Source organism: Gymnoscopelus microlampas, assembly GCF_963454915.1.
Source record: "Gymnoscopelus microlampas genome assembly, chromosome: 11".
NCBI classification, from domain to species: Eukaryota; Metazoa; Chordata; class Actinopteri; order Myctophiformes; family Myctophidae; genus Gymnoscopelus; species Gymnoscopelus microlampas.
Window position 1 is genome coordinate 18114772 of NC_139948.1, and position 13700 is coordinate 18128471.

Below are 13700 nucleotides of genomic sequence, written 5' to 3' on the forward strand. Positions count from 1 at the left end.
CTGTCTCTGTCTCTGTCTCTGTCTCTGTCTCTGTCTCTGTCTCTCTCTCTCTCCCTCTCTCCCTCCCTCTAGTGCCTGGAAGCTGCCAAGCTGCTGGGCACCTTCGTACCTCCCGAGGTCTTCCTCAAGCTGCTGCTGGAGCACGCGGAGAGCTCCTCGTTCTCCTCCTCCTGCCCCTGGGCCCCCCTGACGGTGCTGTCTGCGGTGCTGGGGGGCTGTTCCGGAGCCCTCCTCAGACCTCACCTCCAACAGATAGCCCACACCCTGTCCCAACCCGACGTCTGCCAGGAGTATCAACAGGTCAGCAAAAAGGGGAAGGTTTGGGGTATTGGCTGTGGTCAACCAATTAAAGGCCCAATCTCTGGCACCGTCGATCCAATGTTTTGAATGTATGACGAACACCTTTCTTCATGTTTGTGTTGTTTTTGGAGATCTCTGAGCAAAAAGGAGTAGCATTTTGTCTTTCTCCAATTTCAGTGGTGGAAAGTAACTAAGTACATTTCCTTAAGTACTGCACTTAAGTACAATTTTGAGGTATTTGTACTTTACTTGAGTATTTCCAATTTCCAATACTTTGACTTCTACTCCACTACATCTCAGAGGCAGTGTACTTTTACTCCACTACAATTATTGAAAAACTTTAGTTACTTTTCAGATATAAATTATTACATTATAAAACACACATTAACCACTTTAGGCCTATTTTATACCTAGGCTATTTGAAAATAGCAGATCTGCAAGCTCACAACGCACAACATCGCGACACGTTGTGAGCTTGTAGATCGGCTATTTTCAAATATTTTAGTACTTTTACTTTTGGTACTTTAAGTACATTTTGATGCCAATACCTCTGTACTTTTACTCCAGCAAATTTTTAATTCTGGACTTTTACTTGTAACAGAATATTTTTATATTGCAGTATTGGTACTTTTACTTAAGTAAAGAATTTGACTACTTTTTACACCACTGTGCGTATTATATACACACACACACACACACACACACACACACACACACACACACACACGTACAACCTGAAAAAGACGTACATACAAAGAAAAACCTGGAGGTTTTAGATTCACATAAAACTTGTCAAGTATAATAGTTTTCAAGGATCAGGCATAAAAGTTATGGCGCTTAATGTGAACGGGTCTTGCAGGGTTGCCAGGTTTGTCTTGCACCAGGTCTGGAATAATCCCGTTCTCTGTTCAGCAGCTGTTCCATCTCCAGTCTTGTTATATGATGTTGGCAGTGTCACAGAGGGTCATTCTGTGCTCTCTCTCTCTCTCTCGTCTGTGTACTTTCACTATTCTTATTTCTGGCAGTGTCAGTGCAGCGATGATGTATTTCTCACTGAATTGGTCCCTTTATTGATATGAATGTTCCCGCTGAGGAGCAGTATATCCTATCGGGCAGTTAACCCATTGAGACCTGAAGCCGATTCTACATGTCTCCTAAATCTCAACAGTATTCTGAAAAACGTATGTTTCTATATCAGTTGTGCTCAATCTTTTTCATGTCACGGACCCCCAAAATGATATGAATTTGGCCGCGGACCCCCATCAAAATATTTTGTTCCAGGGACCCCCCAGAAGCAAAGATTTGAGTTAAAATGTTCGCTTTAAAAATATATATATTCAAAGATTTGCACACATTTTCACGATTTTTCAAAACGCTATGAGCTTGTATATCTGCTATTTTTGAATAGCCCAAAGTGTAAAATAATGCTTTTTAGCTCAAATCTAAAAATGACACAGTTCCAGGTCTCAATGGATTAACATCACATTCTCTGTTCAATAGAGTTCACGTGAGACTGGGGAGTTCAGAGGGTTTAGTGTAGGGCTGCTGTGACTATCCATTAACGCCTTAGCCATTATTGTTATCCATGAATTTTTTTGATTAATCAAATGATCAAAAAAATGTTTGTTTGTGATAATAGTTTTTTAACCCATTAAGACCGGGAACGCATCTATGTCATTTTAGATTTCTTTGGCTATTGAAAAATAGCAGATCTACAAGCTCATGCAGCTCATACATGAGCTTGTAGATCTGCTATTTTTTGAGAAATCGTGAACATTTTTTCAAATCTTTTGAATATATATATATTTTTTAAAGCAAATATTTGTAACTAAAATCTTTGCTTCTGGGGGTTCCTGCACAGAATATTTTGAGATGGGGGCCCGTGGCCAAATACATATAATTTTGGGGGTCCTTGACATGAAAAAGTTTGAGAACCACTGATTTAGCAACGTAGGTTTTTTCAAAAAACAGGATTTAGAAGATTTTTTTTAGAATCGGCCTCAGGTGTTAATGGGTTAATATATTCAACGAATCAATGTGAAAAAAATCGAATAGATTTTTTATAATCGATTATTACCACTTATATAACCACCTATATTATGCTATGCTTCCGATTATTTTATTAAAATCGATATTTTTTTTATATTCGATTAAATCGACTAGTACAATTAACTGTTGCATCCCTAGTTTGCTGTTGAATAATTCCGAAAAAATAGCTAACTTGGCCGACCATCCCGCTACATGCTGTTTTCCAAATATTGGATTTCAACGTTTATCTTCCGAATGCCTCTCCTCACACACGACTCTGTGAAACATCCTCCCATGACCTCTTACATTTCAAACATAGCTTAAATTGTTTTCCTTTTTTCCAAATACTGTAGAAGGAACGGTTGAAATTCCATTTCGCCGATTCATCGTGAACAACACGCGGTCCGCCGGTGGAAAAAATCCCAGCGGTGCTCCAGAACGCAGACTCTTTTCCTCCTGTCCCAAATTTGTTTCCCTTTGATATCAAAATAACAGTTGTCTGGCATGGGAGCTATTTTCTGAGCTCCCCCATCACCTCCCACCCACACACACACACCCCACTGCAAGAATGTCCTCCCTGGGTTTAATAACAACAAAAAAACACACTAATTTCACCTGACCCCTGCACAGCTAGGCTGACCCCAGCCATCAGGCAGAGCAGGCCAGGCTTTGTTTTTTTTGTCATTTCATTTTTTTTTTTTTACAGCCCCTCCGCAGGTTTCAGCACCAGCCGGGGTCGACCCCCCCCCCCGGTTCACCCCTATTCACCCACCGCCTTCTCCACACGACGTTGACACACCGTTAAAAATCCCTAAAAATTTCAAAGCCAGAGCAGTCAAGGCTGCTGATGGACGGGATGGGAAGCCGTCCCCCCGTCCCCCCCCGTCCCCAGGTCCCCGTAGGCCTCTCAAACAGAGACACCGCACTAGCAGGACGGGGTCACGCGCTCTCACACAGATGGAGGCAGACCCCTGCTTCCTCTCTCTGTATTTTTCTCTCTCTCTCTCTCTCTTGCTCTCTGTCTCTCTGTCGCTCTGTCTCTCTGTCTCTCTGTCTCTCTGTCTGTCAGGAGTCTGGGCACAGGGTAGCATGTTACCATGCGGAGACACAGACAAAGGCACCTGCGGCATTCTTAGAAAACAGACAGGGTTCACAGCGGAGAGCGAGGCCAGGTCACTGCTCAGCTGTAAATAACAGACGGGAGCACCTGTGCCCAAACACACACACACACACACACACACACAAGCTAGCCCAAAATGGCAATTTGTCCAGCACACAGTCGACCAGTCCAGAGTGTGTGTGTGTGTGTGTTACGCCACAGAACACGCAGAGCACGATGTGGGACTAACTGGATTGTGTTTGATAGTGTTTTAATTAACTGTAGACATGCAAAAGCCAAAAGAGGCTTGCCATGCAGACAGCTGCAGCAGAGAGAGAGAGAACGGTGCTAAAACTTCAAATATACATACATTTTAAATTGCAGCCTCAGACCCGTGTTATTATATTTTTGTCTTGGCAACGTCAGAACTTTTAAGACGTTTGTGTGCGTTTTGATCCCCAACTTGAGAGAGTTTTGCACCACTGGGACCAGAAAAAGAGAGAGAGAGAGAGAGAATAAAGTTGAACTTGGACAAAAAGAAGCCAGCTAAAGAAATGAAACGCAAATGATGTTCAAAGTGAATGGATAAAGGGGGTTCAGGGGGGCAGAGGTGAAACCACAGCGCTCAGCAGGGAGTTGCAGAGCAGCCTGGACATGTGGAAGCTGATATGTGGTGTTTCTGCCCCACGCTACTACAACATCACTGTTTCAAGTCACTGCTCTCTGTCTTTCTTTCTTTCTTTCTTTCTTTCTGGGGTTAAGGCAGAAAATGAAGAGGGCAAGCTTGTGGTTAGTTAACCTCGTAAACCCTGGCGTCATTACAGACGAACAATTCTAGACAAACGATTCAACAAGTTTTTCGAAATAGCGAAAATAGCCAGGGAAGCGACGCATTGTGAGTAGGGGTGTGCCGATATATCGTCCCGCGATATATCGCGATACGTTTTCGCGACGATATGTATCGTTTTGGAAAAAAAAAATATCGTTTTGAAAATTTTTTTTTTTTTTTTTTTTTTTTTTTTTTTTACCAATCAAAATAATCAGGCATGCAAACAGCCCCGAGGTGAAAAGGGTGACAACATGTTGTTTTTTTCCGGGTCAGGTGTCACACTATTGCCCTATTTGGATTCAAAACGGCTGAAAAGCTACAAGTTTGCATGTCTGAATAATGCAAAAACTGAATTATTTGTTTGCATTTCCTTTTTTTCTCCCCCATTTATTTTCATAATAAAAAAAGTGCGTATCGTATCGTATCGAAATCGTATCGAAGTTGTGAGCCAAATATCGTATCGTATCGTTTCGTGAAATTAGTGTATCGGCACACCCCTAATTGTGAGCATCAGCGTACGGTGGGTTCTAACGTGGACCGGGCCAGATTCTTAACCCCCCCCCCCCCCCCTTTAGATTCTGGGGGGCGGGTGGGGGCTCGCGTAACGATGGCTGATAAGTGACAGTCTATTGAGAATTACCATCAGCGTTAATGCAAGCGAGAGAAACGTGAATAAAACACAATATGCAAGTATAGTTAGGAAGCGGCTTAGTTTGGGTTGCGTTGCTGGCTCGTGGATAGCAGAGAGGTCTGTAGGCGCAACTGCGCCGCTGGAATCCGGGGAGCAGGGGCGCACTTATGGTGCTGCTGGCCGCGGAGATGTTTGCTGGTGGTGGCGGGTCTGGCGTTGTGGTGGGCGCTGTTGGTTGTGGCCCCACTGGCCCCCCACCAGCAGCCGCTGGTTACTGGCAAGAGAACCGGTTTGACGGGGAAACGGGTTTTTAATGGCCACCCATTAACAATTCGGCCGAATGCAAATAAGCCCGATTTGAAAACAAAGGCGAATTTCTGTGGTTGGCAACAACAGAATAGGGTGAGGGGTGCTAATGTTGTTATGTTGATTTTTTTGTTTTCTTTCCCCTGGGGGAGCAGAGTTTTATTAGACCGGGCCATGGACCCGTTGGCCTCTATGACGATACGCCCTTGATTGTGAGCTTGTAGATCAGCAATTGTTCGCTATTCGTCATACACCAAAGTGTGCTGCATATTGCTCAACCACTTAAAAACCCCTCTAGACTACACCAAACGTCTTTGCCAAGAATATCTTTTGGCTAATGTTCCCGCCAGAATACGGATGATGGGGTTCAAGTGGGTCATGTGGAGCAGCGGTGTGTTCCACATATATCGGCTGTCTGCTCATGAATCACACTACAGCACGTCTCTTTAAAGGGGGTGTTCTGCCGAGAACTGCCCCCCCCCCTTCAACTCAAAAAGCACAATCCATAACCGAGCGCCCTCTCTGTGTTGTTGTGGGGTGTTGCCTTGGTTACAGATGCAATCACAATATCTGCAGGGCTGCAGTAAATAGGCTAAGTGACACAGACTGAGAGAGACAGAGAGAGAGAGAGGCCCTGGCAGTGAATTAGCACAGGGCACACATTTTACAACCTGCCCTGTTAACACTGAACATGTCTGTAAAAGGGCTGTGATCTACACAGTAGCCCAGAGGAATGGGAGAGAGAGAGAGAGAGGGGGGGGGGGGGGGGGGGGGGGGTCTGTTTCCTTTCATCTCTCGACTGTACGCATACAGACGCTGCCACGGCCAGTATTAGCCTAACTACACACACACAAACGCACGCACGCACACACGCACACAGCAACGTGCCTGCCTGCCCGCTCGCTCCCTGCTCTTTGTCGTGTTTTGACAGCACACCTTGAATGCTCTATGAAGATGGAACACGTGGAAGAGGGATAAGGTGCTGTGTGGCAGCCCCCCCCCCCCAAACGTCCCTGTGTTTGTGTTTTAACCCCCCCCCTCCCCCCTCCCACATCAGAAATTAATGGCTGGCGCCGGTGGGGGGGATTCCCTAGCAGTTATTAACCCATTGAATCCGGGAACGCATGTCATTCTTTGGCTATTCAAAAAATAGCAGATCTACAAGCTCATAGCGTGGCACCGAGTGCAAATCTTTGAATATATAATTTTTTGGAAAGCGAACATTTTTAACTCAAATCTTTGCTTCTGGGGGGTCCCTGGAACAACATATTTTGAGATTTTTTTTGTATACATTTGTAGAATCCCCAGAAGCAAAGATTTGAGTTACAGATGTAATTTATTTATATAAAAAATATATATTCAAAAATTTGCAAAAAAAAAAACGTGATTTTTTTTTTTTTTGCAGATCTACAAGCTCATACCGCGGCACTCGTGCTATGAGCTTGTATATGTGCTATTTTTGAATAGGCAAAAAAATAAAAAAATGACAAAGATGTGTTCCCGGATTGAATGGGTTAAAAAACGTTCTCTTGTGAATATAACGTTGTTTTGACCAACATGTCCTGGAGAGTGTGTTAATAGTACTTAACACACCTGTGGTGGTGGTTGTTGTTGGTCTACCCGCTCTATTGAAATGCACTGCATGTCCTGCAGTCGGGTTGAACCACTACTGGTCGACAAGTGGCACTGCATGAAGCTCAGAACGCAGCACATCTTCCGCCCGGAACAGGCTTTCTGCATTGTAGCTCAGCAGCAGTATACATTTTCGTCTCTCACGCCAGGGACCGGGGTTTCAAACCTGTGTGTGGGACACGAAAGTTACGTATCGCAGCTTTAAAGTAGCGCTGAGAGTGTGTATAATTTGGATATCCAGCCCATGGACAGACGAACGCAGACACACGGCAATGTAACGAGACCCTTACAAGTGCGTCCCCCGGCCGGCCCCCTGAACCAGGTGTATCTCACCAGGCACCAGGTGGTGTCCACCCGGTGATTACAGCACGCCACTTTTTTCCGCTCTCCGTCCACCCCCATAATGGTTGTTTTTGCCATGTACTGTAGATAATATATAATGCCTGATGTCTACACTAATGTCCCCTTCTTTCTGCCGCTTGTTTCACACGGGCAGTGTTTATCACACTTTTAAATGTCTCAGAGACCCTCAGTTTGGTATGCAAATTATGCCACAGACCCCCATAACTCTCTCTCTTGACAGTGTACAAATGGAACCAAATGGACCCTTATTATTAGGCCCATTTGGTTCCATTTGTACAATGTCAGAATTATAGACGTGTAAGGCTCCATTTGGTTCCTATAGCTATCAATCATTTTGCTGGGGACCCCCTGGAACCCTTCTCAGGGATGTTTTGATTTCTTTGGCTATTCAAAAATAGCAGATCTACAAGCTCATGCCGTGCTATGAGCTTGTAGATCTGCAAAAAAAAATGTTAAAACATGTTTTTTTTTGGGTGCAAATCTTTGAATATATATATTTTTAATATAAATATATTACATCTGTAACTCAAATCTTTGCTTCTGGGGATTCTACAAATGTAAAAAAAAAATGTCTCAAAATATTAGGGTTGTCCGATATTGGCTTTTTTTACCGATAACCGATATACCGATATTGTCCAACTCTTAATTACCGATACCGATATCAACCGATACCGATATATGCGGGGATTATTGTGATTAGGGTAAGCTCAAATTTCATATCACACACACCATATACAGTAAGAACTCCTGTAACTGATTTATAAAGCAAAAAAATATATATATATTATTTATTATTTATTTTTTTTAAAAACGATACAGATATTTTCCCGATATCAATTTTTATGCTAATATCGGCCGATAATATCGGGAGGCCGATAATATCGGACATCCCTACAAAATATGTTGTTCCAGGGACCCCCCAGAAGCAAAGATTTGAGTTAAAAATGTTCGCTTTAAAAAAAATGTATATATTCAAAGATTTGCGCGCATTTTAACGATTTTTAAAAAAAAATAGCAGATCTGCAAGCTTGTAGATCTGCTATTTTTTAATAGCCAAAGAATGACAGACATGCGTTCCCGGATCCCTGGACCGCACTTTGAGAACCACTCCCTGTGGGAGGAACCCCTGTTGGGGCAGAGGGGAAACCCTGTTGCGTGATGGCGGGGTTTCAGTGCACATGAACATAGATATAGAAACCTAGATACCTCATTGGCCTCTACAGTTCATTGGAGCGACGTGCTTGGTATGGTGGCCACCATATTTCCGAGGGGGACGGGCACTGGCCAATCACAGCGAGTTGACTACTGGCCAATCACAGCGCGTCTTTTCCAGGACTTGTCAGAATCTAGTTGTCCCGCCCCCACCTTCCTCTGATTGGCCTACCGAACGCCCCCTTCTGTGACGCGCACGGAAGTTTCCAGCTGGCCCCCACAAGCATAGAGGAAGCGGAAGTGCGTCCGAGATACACACGCTTCAGAGCCAGAGGAGGCGTCTACCTTTATATGTCTATGCACATGAAGGTGTCGAGTAGACGGGGGCTGTTACGATTGATTTACACTCTCTCGCGCGCCAGTGTCTAGCGCCCAGAATAGCCGATCTATAAGCCACCAACCGTAGATGCACAACCAAGTCTAACCCATTAAGGCCTGATGTTGCGATTCTACAAAATGTCTTCTAAATCCTTACAGTTTTTTTTAAAAAACGTATGTTTCTATATCAGTGGTTCTCAAACTTTTTCACGTCAAGGACCCCAAAATGTATATGTATTTGGCCAAGGACCCTCATCTCAAAATATTTTGTTCCTGGGACCCCCAGAAGCAAAGATTTGAGTTAAAAATGTTAAATATTCAAAAAATGTATTCAAAGATTTGCACGCATTTTCGCGATTTTCCAAAATAGCAGATCTACAAGCTCGTAGCGCTGCGCTATGAGCTTGTATATCTGCTAATTTTGAATACCCAAAGGTTAAAATAATGTTTTTTTTTTAGTTCAAATCAAAAAATGACACGGATGCTAAATCACTTAACCTCTTATATGAGGCTGTGAGACATTCACACAAGTGGGGAACGCGCGCTTTTCTGCGCGTGCGCTGTCGTCAGACAAGATTGTGAGTCACAAATCGGGGAGAGCCCCGGCAGTTCCAACCGCGCGCATGGGAGTGGAGAATCACTCAGTCAACCTACTGCCAAAAAGAGCCTCAGGAAAATATTCTCATGCCCTGTAAACAAACACTCTGGATCCAGACGGCTATAATGAACCGTCACCAATGGGTGTGTGTGTGTGTGTACTTGTTTTACTATACTTGCGAGGTCCAAATGTCCCCACAATTATAGTAGAATTTGAGAAATTGATATATATATATATATATATATTTATTTTTTTAAAAGATATTTTTGGGGGCCTTTCTGCCTTCATTTTGATAGTGTTTAGTGGAGATGGACAGGAAACAGGGATAGAGAGATATGGGGAGAGACATGCAGCAAAGATCGTCGGAAACGGGACTCGAACCTGCGATGCGCTATACATTAGAGCCTAAGTGCCCGGAACCGCGAGGCCGGCCGGTCCGGGCTAAGTAATTGATATTTTGAGGATACATTTCCTGGTCCTCACAAGAGAAATGAAATGGTTCAGGCCGGGCATACGGTTAACAAGCCGACGATGCGTTGTGAGCTTTTAGGCTTAGGTTTAAAAACAGCAAAAAAAAAAACAGTGTGATGACCGTCCTTTCCTATAAGATAAACACTTTTTCTCATGTCCCCCCCCTCACTTCCCCCACCTCTAGTTCAGCCTCTTTTAATGCTCTGCTCATATTTATTTGGCTTTATAGAGCTCCTTTCCTTCCCAGACTTAAGTGTCACGCTGTGTTAAAAAAAAGCTGCATGGGTTTGGGAAGAGGAAGTGCTCCCCCTAGTGGCGCCTCCGGAGACCATTTCACCCAGGAGGGCAAAGGGGTGAGTGAGTGGTGTCTGAGGTACGAGGGTACATTGAGTACACACACACACACACACACACACACACACACACACACACACACACACACTTGTCTCTCGATTACCACCCCCACCTGGAGAGGGCTACCCCTCCCTCATAACACGCAAACTCCTCCAGCCTCCTTCCATGCCTGTCCCCCACCCACCCACCCACCCCACTAATGACAGGCCAGAGGAAAACAGGAAAAGGAGGCCGTGATCCCAGTGATGCCATGGAAATTAGCCCAGGCCTCGGGCCTTTGTCTAAACATGAGCTCACCGCGACACCCAGCAAGGAAAAGAAAGAAGAAAAAAAAAGTGACAGCAATCTCACACTCGGGGGTGCTGGAAAAGAAAGCCTCACTCTCATGTCATGTTGCTGCTGGCCGTTCGCTCTTATTTGTAATTGTGTGACTTTCGGGGGGGGTTGCGTCTGGTGTGTTTTGGGGGGGCTTTCGGTGGGCTTTAGCTGGACTACTACTGTTATGGAGGAGGAGAAGAGTTCACAGACCGCTGCAGCAGACAAGAGGGGCTTCTCCGTTCTCTCCAGGCCATGTCCTCTGTGTGACCGCTACAGCAAAGGAAAAAACACACTGTATCTCTACAGAGCATCTCTCTTTCTCTGTGTGTGTGTGTGTGTGTGTCTGTCTGTCTGTCTGTCTGTCTGTCTGTCTGTCTGTCTGTCTGTCTGTCTCTTTTAACTCTGAGTTTATACAAATGTAATCAAATGGACCCGTACGGGTCCATTTGATTACATTTGTATAATCTCAGAGTCACAAACGGATAAATTGACACTGATGCTTTCACTGTGTAACTCTCTCTCTCTCTCTCTCTCTCTCTCTCTCTCTCTCTCTCTCTCTCTCTCTCTCTCTCTCTCTCTCTCTCTCTCTCTCAGGTGGAGTACTTGGAGCAGTTGTTGTCCTGTGTGGACGTGTTGCTGTGTCAGTGCGGGTCAGACTGTGGCTCAGTCAGTCTGCAGCTGCTGCAGGTACTGGTCACAGTCCAGAGCCTGTCCACTGAGCCACTGCTTAGCGATAAGGTACGGTTAGAAGCACACACACACACGCACACACGCACACACACACACACACACACACACACACACACACACACACACACACACACACACGCACACACACACACACCCTGCCAAGAATCCCGTTGACCTTTTCTGTCGTCCATCTCGGCAAAACTCCACTAAAAGAAATCCCAGAGTTCTCTTTGCTGCGCTCGCTGGCCCTGCGCTGTGCTGCTCTCTTCCCTGTGGGAAGGACTGGTTCATAACCCACTATCACCCACATCTCCTCTACTCAGAGATGGCATTCTAACATTCCATTCTTTTTTTTTCTATGTCCGTCTCTGTTTTTATTAGAAACGGTAACTGCTTTCTTCCCCTCTTTCTTTTCCTCCTTTTTTTTTTTGCAAAGTAAGAGAGCTATTTAAGGAATGCGGGCGTTTGTCCGTGTTCAAAGTGCCTGCGGCCAGAGGTATAATTACCCACTTAGCCAGAGGAGCTGAAATTGCACCTTTGCAATGGAACTTTAAATCCAGTCCTGGGTGAAAGGAGGAGGACGGTACTAGGGAGAGAGAGGGAGAGAGAGAGAGAGGGAGGTGAGGTGCGACGCTCACTGCAGGTGTGCCGCCCGCTGTATGTCGGTGTCATCAGCCCCTAGGCCGTGAAAAGCAGCGGGGGCCAGGCAACGCACTTGGCACGCGGCAACGGCCACTCGTCAATGCGGATTTGAATTTGTAATGCGGAAAAAACAACAACTTCTGTATCAGAAGGAGGGAGAAATCAAAGTGAAGCCAGCGAGCGCCCCCCATGTAACCAACCAGCCACACGGAACCCCATTCTGTCTCTCTGCTGTCCGTCTCCGAGGCGGCTATAAAGACCAATTTATGGCGTTTTGTTATTTTAGGCGGGTGACACTGTCGTATGATGAAGTATAAATCCGGCTTTAACAAAAGAGGGGAAGGAGAGTGAAGGCCCTGGCACAGACGGCTGCCAGACACCACAGCATGGCACCACCAGTGTGTGTGTGTGTGTGTGTGTGTGTGTGTGTGTGTGTGTGTGTGTGTGTGTGTGTGTGTGTGTGTGTGTGTGTGTGTGTGTGTGTGTGTGTGTGTGTGTGTGTGTGTGTGTGTGTGTGTGTGTGTGTGTGTGTGTGTGTGTGTGTGTGTGTGTGTGTCCAGATGCTGACCACCATCAGAGAAGGCCAGTTGGAAAGAGAGAGAGAAGGGGGGGGGGGGGGGGGGGGGGGTGTGTATGTGGACATTCCCGGACAGAGACAAACCAGCGTTTTCGTTTTCCCAGAAAAGCAGCTTGTCTTTCCCATCACGGGACAGCTCAGACTTGTCTACTCACTTATGAAGTAGGGGTGTGTGTGTGTGTGTGTGTGTGTGTGTGTGTGTGTGTGTGTGTGTGTGCGTGTCTGTGCATGGGGTCAAATATGATTCAGGGATTGTCTGTGTCCCTAACCATCCCTAAGGGACTGTGAAGGGGACAATGAAGTGACCCCTAAGGGTCATTTCCCCTCGCCCCGCAGTACTAATCTGTCTATTTACTCTCCCATCTCTCATTCCTGCCTTTTTTCTTCGTCGGCCGCGCTTTATTGCTCTGTGTGTGAGAGACATCCTCTGCATGTGTTTGTGTTCCTAAGTGGGGTTTTTTTATGTGTAGGACCTTGTCATGTCTCATGCTCCGTTGTTGTTCTTCCCATGGTTTCACACGCTTCGCTGTGTGACTCTCTCATCGTAGTGCTGTGACAACGCATCCTGACGCTACCAGAATACAGCTGTATTTGTTTGGGGGTTTTTAGGCGCTACTTCCTGCGTCGCCATCACTTTCTCCTCCCCCAGTTCTTTTCATCTCTTACCTTTCTGTTCTGGGATTTCTTTCTCAGGTTTTCCTCACGAAACGGATACATGATGGCAAAGCTAAAGCCTATAGTATGCTCATGTGCCACTTGCCAAAAATAATTGATCTAACGACACATCACAGCTTAGTCACTTTCAAGCTGACGTCCCTATTTTGTGCATGTAATTATAGACAAGAGTTTCGAACATAGCAGATCTACAAGCTCACGACGTGTCGCGACACAACGCACTGTGAGCTTCTGGATTGCCTATTTTCGCTGTGTGACAGTAAGGCTTAAAGGAGTAGTTCACCCAAAATAATTACTTGTTTTCTATCAATTACACACCCCATGAAGCATTGAATTCAAATCAAGCCAATAGTTTGATTACCAACTGAAAGGTGCTAATGTATCAAGTAGGAGACTCAAAGGAGCCTCTTTGAGTCTCCTACTGGAGATACCGCAGGTGATCAAATTATTGGCTTAGGAATGCGACCGAAACTTACAAATCTCCATGAAATCAATGCTTCATTGGGGTGTGTAGTTGATAGAAAATATGTCCAAGACCTGTGCTGCATGTCACTCCTCCTTCATCTAAATGAAGCAAAAAAAAACCTGCCCTCAAAATTGTCTTACAAAAAAAAGTTTTCTTTAGCAAAACTAAAACGTGACTTCTTGCTTTGTCTC

The 13700-nt window shown here is 45.2% G+C and overlaps 1 protein-coding gene across 1 annotated transcript in view; it reads left to right on the top strand.

The window, feature by feature from the left end:
* dnaaf5 (dynein axonemal assembly factor 5) overlaps nt 1–13700 on the top strand; it is a 48892-nt gene that overhangs the window by 14713 nt on the left and 20479 nt on the right. Inside the window, 2 exon segments of the mRNA XM_084071073.1 lie at nt 73–300; nt 11054–11197. Coding sequence (XP_083927199.1) covers nt 73–300; nt 11054–11197 — 372 coding nt within the window.